This window comes from Mustela nigripes, chromosome 1 (assembly GCF_022355385.1).
Source record: "Mustela nigripes isolate SB6536 chromosome 1, MUSNIG.SB6536, whole genome shotgun sequence".
Classification (NCBI taxonomy): Eukaryota; Metazoa; Chordata; class Mammalia; order Carnivora; family Mustelidae; genus Mustela; species Mustela nigripes.
Genome location: NC_081557.1, coordinates 1,565,429 through 1,571,759, shown reverse-complemented (window position 1 = coordinate 1,571,759; position 6,331 = coordinate 1,565,429). Strand labels below are relative to the sequence as shown.

The following is a 6,331-nucleotide window of genomic DNA, read 5'->3' as shown; positions in this document are numbered from 1 at the left end:
CCCCCCCCATGACCCTCCCTGACCCCCATGACCCTCCCTGATTCCTTGGTCCTTCATGATCTTCCCTCATCATCTGTAATTCTCTCCGAACCTCCCTGACCCTCTGTGAGTCTCCGTAGCCCTCCGTCCCTGGCCCTCTGTGCCTTCTGTAAACTTCCTTGACCCTCCCTGGCCCTCTGTAACCCTCCTTGACCGTCTGTGGCCCTCCCTGGCCCTCACTGATGTCCCCTGACCCTCCCTGGCCCCCCCTCCCCCTCCCCCCCTCTCCTTGGCCCACCCTGGCCCTCCACGGTGGTCTGACACGCTCAACCTGCCAAGGAGATCTTTAAGGGGCAGGGATGGGGAAAGGGCAGGAAGGCCCTCTCCAGGCCTAGAGGATGATTGGGTCCTTGGTTGCCCATGGAGGTGCTTTCTGGACCCCGGCCCAGCTGTGGGGCAAGGAAGTGGCAGAGAGGCTGCCTCTGGAAGAAGGAAGAGTTGGCTGAGAAGCACCTCAGTCCTCAGTTCTAGCTACACACGGTCAGAGTCAGAAGAGAAAGCAGGCTGGGAGGCTTCCTGGAGGAGGTGTCTTTTGCCCCGACACAGGCATCTCAACCTTGAGGACAGACCCACGTCAGGCTGTTGTTGGGGCTGGGACAAACCTAGCCCAGGGATGGCGGGGGTCGGTGCAGCCCGTGCTACCCTCCCCAGAGTCGCAGTGGCAGCTGTATTCACACAGATGCCCCCCCACGACCCTCCTCGTGGTTGGACACGGGCTGGTCCCACTCAAAAAGAAGGGACAGGCTGAGGTCAGAAGGACATGATGGGCAGAGCCCTGTGAGCACCTCTCCTCCCTCAGGCCTCAGCACATGGGCCTGCCCAACTGCCGAGTGCCCACCCAGGCCAGTGTCTCGCTGAAGGCCAGGCGGGCAGGGGTGTAAGTCCTCCCTCTGCTCTGGGAAAGCTACTGAAGCTCTCCCGGGCTCAGTTTCCTCATCTCTCGGAGGGACACCAGAGGAGACTGTCCCCGCCTTGGCTGCTGAGAAGGTCCAGCATGGCATGCCAGGTGCCACTGTCACCCCAGGAAGCCCCGTCCCCAGTGGGCCAGGCATGTGGGTGAGGGGTCGCAGAAGGCCAAGGCCAGGCTTCAGGCTCGGTGATCTCTCCGGACTCTGCTGCTTGCTTCCGTGTCCGACAAGCTGCTTCCCTCTCTGGGGCTTGGTGGCACGGGGACAGCCCCGTGGGTCTGGTAGCCCGCCCAGGATTGTGGGCAAGAGGAAGCGGATGCAGTCCCCACCGTGTGGCTCGTGGGTGTGTTCGGGGGGCCTTGCCAGGAGGACCCAGCTCCCCAAGGGTGGAGCCTCAGGGCTGGGGTCCTGGAGGGCCCCCATGGAGAGGAGGCCAGGAACAGGGCAGAGACCAGGACCAGCCAGGGCCCGAGGCTGTGCTACTGGCCATGTAGTCTAACCCCGCATTATGGCCCCAAGAAAAAATGTTCTAGTGCCATGGGCCAGGGGAGTCGGGGGCAGACATGCACCTCACATCAGGAGAGTGTAATAGTGTTTGTTACCGTTCACTCCGTGCCACACTGATTCCAGGCTTCTGTGTCCTGACACGAGGGACCCATGGGATCAGGGGAGGCAGACGCCCGGGGGCAACCTCCACGGGCAGAACCAGATTTCAAGCCGGGCCAGCCTCCAGGCCTCCTCCTGCCCACCCCTCCCATGCCCTCCATCACGCCTGGCTCCCCTGGGCCCTAGTGATGCTGCCTGGAGGCCTTCCAGCTTTCGTGCAGCCCCAGCAGTCTCCCTCGGAGGTCGGATGACCTGCTGCACAGATGCGGGGAGTCGAGGGCATCTGATGGTGCCAGCCTTCTGAGACAAAGCCTCGATCATTCATGACGGGGTTCTCTCCAGTCCTGGGCTTGGGAAAGTGACCCTGTTTTTACCCAGGCATCACTATTAAGGATTGAAGGGAAACTAGGCTTCCTGAGGCTGTGGCTGCACATCCACTAGTGGCCACAAGGTGTCGGGCTCGGGTCAGATTTGGAAAATCCTGCTCAGCCCGTGGGCTTGGAGAACAAAATTCAGCCCACCCTGGGAAGGGGTGGACCCCTAATCCAACCTTGGGAAGGGGTCCTAGCATTAACTTTCTTCCCGGACACTCCCAGTAATAGATCTGATTTTATTCAGATACAAATATAACACAGGCTCCGCTAATTTTCAGAACACACAACAATGCTTCTAGAAGGTGTCCCAGGTTGCACCTATGGTTTTGGGCATCTGCCATGCCACATCTGCCACATCCCCCAAAGGGGGACTTCCCTTAGGCCTTCCTCCACCACCTGTTCTGTAATGCCAGGATGGAGGCAGACAGAAGCCTCTGACCTGAGCACACAAAGGTGCAGAGCCCACCTGTATGCTGATGCTGTAGGGGGGGCCTGTTCTGTAGAGACAAGCATCCTTTGGCCCCCTCAGCCCTCTCCCCAGAGTGCAAGTTGTACTAAGACCCCTGGACTCTTCCTCTGTAATTCTAGAAGTGATCACCAGGTGTCAGCATGAGGCCATGCAAGCCACCAAGCAGCAGAAACTCCACACTTGGGATTTCTGCAGGTGCTCCAGAAGTCTCCTGGATAAATGAGGTTCTGGCCAGAACTCCAGGACGGGATGATCTTCTTCCAGGCAGTGGGACAAAAAGGTTTTAGTTATGAGGTGTCCCTGCAAGCTTGGGGGAGCGGTTTAAATTCCCAGTGAGATTTAGTTCAATCAGGCTCTTCAAATTTGTCCTTTTGTGTTCCTTCCCACTTCCTGTATCCCTTATTGGCCACATGCTTTCCCTCCACCATGGAAAAGAAATGGAATGCAGGGATGTGGGTCCCAGCCCTCACACCCACCTCCCTGACCCAGTGCCTCTAGTCCAACCTCAGTGATGCCATGGCTTAGCTAGTCTTCCATGGGCCTTCCCCACCCTGACCTTTATCCTCTGCTCCCCTACCCTTGCTTAAGCACTCTGGGTTCAAAGATTCTGGTGGATTAAAATTGTCCTGCTTGATTCCCTTTGGGGCCTGGTCTGGGATGGGAATCCAGATTAGGGCAGAACTCAGGTTCAAGACACTGTTTGGGGTCTGGAAGCTTCAATATTTCCAGGAAGTGATCTGGGGATTTGAAAGGCTACTTCCTTTTCAGCCCCTTATCTGCCCACCTTCTCAGTTTGGTGGGCCTCCAGTGGTAGCCTCATGTCTGGTCTGGGGTCAGCCCTTACACTCTCCCTAGCTCCACCCGTGGCTTGGCAAGTCCCCACTAAGTCTTCCCATAAGGATCTGGGAGTAGCTCCTTGGAAAATCTGGGTATCTTGCAGCAGACACCAGGGGACAACACAGGATGCAAAGCCTTCAAGCCACTGAGCCCACAGCAGAGTAAGAACCAGCATGTTCAGGTGACTGCTATACTCCAAGAACTGTGAACTGCTTCACACTGACTCCCTTCTATGTGTCCCAGACCTGGCTCAGGGCCCTTTAGCATTGTGGCACCCCTCCCCATCCAAGAACCCACGAAGGAGTCCCACCTGCCTTCTTCCGGTAGGGTGGTGTGGTTGCGGAGCATCTGCATCCTTTGAGACACACCTGCCGGACCTGAGCCCCCCTCAAGTATCTCCTCCCACCACAAGTTCTGTCCTCTCTACCAGATGCCCCATCCCTCCAGCTAAGGAAAGGAATTCAGGTGAGAGCTTGAGAGAGAAAAAGACAGTGAGAGTCAAACACTAGTATGTACCAGTTAGCTGGGTAAGCTGGGGTGCAGGGTGCTGGGGGGATGTGGGACTGGTGGCCTTCTCAGAAGCGCACATGTCTTTGCTTCTCAGTGAGTCTTTGCTCTGCCACCTGCTCTCCCTGCAAGCTTGGAGAAGGGGTTTAAATTCCCAGGGAGATTTAGTGCAGTCCGGCAGCACATCTGCCTGGGGCCTCCCCCGGCTGCTGATGGCTCTGAGGCTGTGCCTTGACTGAAGTTTCATCCAGGCTTAGAGGCTGTGAACCCAACATCCCACCCTCAGTATCTGTGAGCCGGACTGGAGCTCAGAGCTGCCACCTGCCACCACACTTGTGGTGCGGGGGCCCGATCACAAGCGACTGGTGAAGGGAGGAAGCTCCTAGATGAGGCCCCTAACCCTGAAGGAAGAAATTACGTGAAGGCACTGCACTGCAGCTGCCTGGGAAGCACCTAAAAAGAGTTTTTTTGGATTCATCTCGAACCCTGCTTCTTTCTGCATATGGCCCGTCGCCATTTTACCCGTGCCACGCCCACCGGCATACCAGGGTGTCGAGTGACTGCCAAGTGTCAATCTCAGGGGGCCCCACCCCCTCCCCACCCCTCCACATAGTCCCACCTCCTGGGGGAGTGCTTCCGGTCTGCGTCCCCGCCCACACACGCCTCTCCGTGGGGTCAGGGGGCGGGCCAAGTCCCCACCCCCTGCGTGCTGTGCCCTGGCGTGAGACGGTGCCCAGCCAGCTGCCCATTGGCCCCGCACCACCGAGTTGGCGCCAGGCTACCCAATTTGGAGCGGCTTGAGGAAAGCCGTGGAGGGGACGAGGAGGTGAGGGCAAAGCTAATTTCAGTTGGCATTTGAGCAGGTGCCGCGCTCAGCGCAGGAGGGCCTCTCCCGCGGCTAGGGGCTGTTATAATGCACACTCTAAAAGTGCCCTTCATCGTCTCTCCAGCCTCGGCCTCGTCCCCCGCCTCCGCCTCGTCAACCCGGCTGGAGGGTCTGGGCACCACGGCCAGAGCACCCCCTGCTTTGGCGGCGACTGCTAATATTGGCCCGACCAGCGGATCACCAGCCGGGCAGCTTCAGCAGAGAGGCCTGGGCAGCGGGGACTCCCCGGTCCTCTTTATCCACCGCCCGGGGACCTCGGGGACGACGCAGCGACTAGAGTACAGGTGACTGGACTTCCCTCCCTCTTGCTGCAGCCTCTGTGGGAGAAATTCTGCCTGCTGTGTGGAGGCATGCGTGGGCTGGGGGCTGGGGGCAGCAGACAGGATCCCTGCTTCTGCACGAGGGTCGGAACCTCTGCTGCCAGAGGGCAGGCCCTGGGCCAGCTACCTAAGAGTGGCCCCAGCTTTGGAGGAGTCGGGGAAGATGAGTGGCGAGGGGTGTCTTCTGCAGGGCTGCACAGAGCCACAGAGGCTTTTGTAGGGAAAATAGGTTTTCCTTCACTAATCTGCCAGACTGAGTGGGAGGGGCAGGGGTGGAGGGCAGGGCTGCTCTTCTCAGTAGGAGTGAACAGCTGTTTCTGCAAATGTAAAAGGCACGGTTTTTTTTTTTGTTTTTTTTTTTTTTTGGTGTGTGTGTGAGAAGTTTGCTGTTGCTGTGCCCACCCCCCCCCCCCCATCGCAACCAGAGACAAACAGGAGACTGGTGCACAGGGCCCAGGGGCCCGAGATTTTGGAGCAGGCTTTTTTTTTTATATACCGTTTTAAAAGTCAAGCTTCCCCATCTCCCCACTCCCTACACCTCCCAGCCATAACCAAAGAATCCCACTAAGTAAACGGAGGACAATGACAGGCCAGAAGCCTTGGTACCCCCACAGCAGGACTGAAAGGGTAAAGCTCCTCTCTCCCTGAACGCCTGCCCGGTTCTCCCGGGGCCTCTCCAGCCCCCTCAACTGAGTGCTGGGGCGAGTTTCTGGAAACCCCAGTTTCCCAGGGGTGTGCTTAATTCTGCACATGAAGCCTCTCTCCCCTCCCCCCAGGGGTCCCGGACTTCTCCATACAGCTGCCATGGCCATGGTGTTTGTGGGGACAGGCTCCATTTCCCCAGGGAAGCCCAGTGTCCCACCCCAACGCCCCCAACCACCCAGCTGACTTCTGCATACAGAACTGTGTCCTTTGGTTGGTGCCTGGCCCCCTCCTTGCTTCCACCCGAGGGGGGGATGTTGGAGTATGGGGGTGTCCTAACATGTGCTGTGATCTCCCAAGACAGGCCCTTCATGCGCAGCCCCCACCCCATGCCCAGGCAGGAGTCCACACCAGCAGGGCAGGGGCAGCCCACCCAGCAGAACGGGCCCCTTGGCTGGCTTGGCTGCTGGGAAGCCCAGGTCTAGGCCAACTGTGGGCCCCTTCCCCCCTTCCTTGGTCCCTTGAAAAAGGGGACAAGAAGGGGAGCTGCCACCCAAAGCCCGGGCAAGGTGACCTGAGGCTTCCCCACTGAACAGCCAGGGGACAGGGAAGAAGGGGCTGTTGCTCCGGCTGGGTAGGGGGGTGTGTTAAAGGTGCTCATCTCAGGAACACCGGTGTGTGTTTTCTCCAGGGGCCGAAGAGTCACTGCGGAACTCCCAGAGGAAGAAGTGGCCCCCCAGCCC

General features: G+C 58.7%; 1 protein-coding gene across 1 annotated transcript in view; it reads left to right on the top strand.

The window, feature by feature from the left end:
• LOC132008352 (uncharacterized) overlaps positions 1-4,784 on the top strand; it is a 9,543-nt gene extending 4,759 nt beyond the window's left edge. The window contains exon 3 of the mRNA XM_059386871.1: positions 4,691-4,784. Within this exon, the coding sequence (XP_059242854.1) occupies positions 4,691-4,784 (94 nt within the window). The remainder of the gene's footprint in view (positions 1-4,690) is intronic.
• Positions 4,785-6,331: the final 1,547 nt, after the last annotated feature.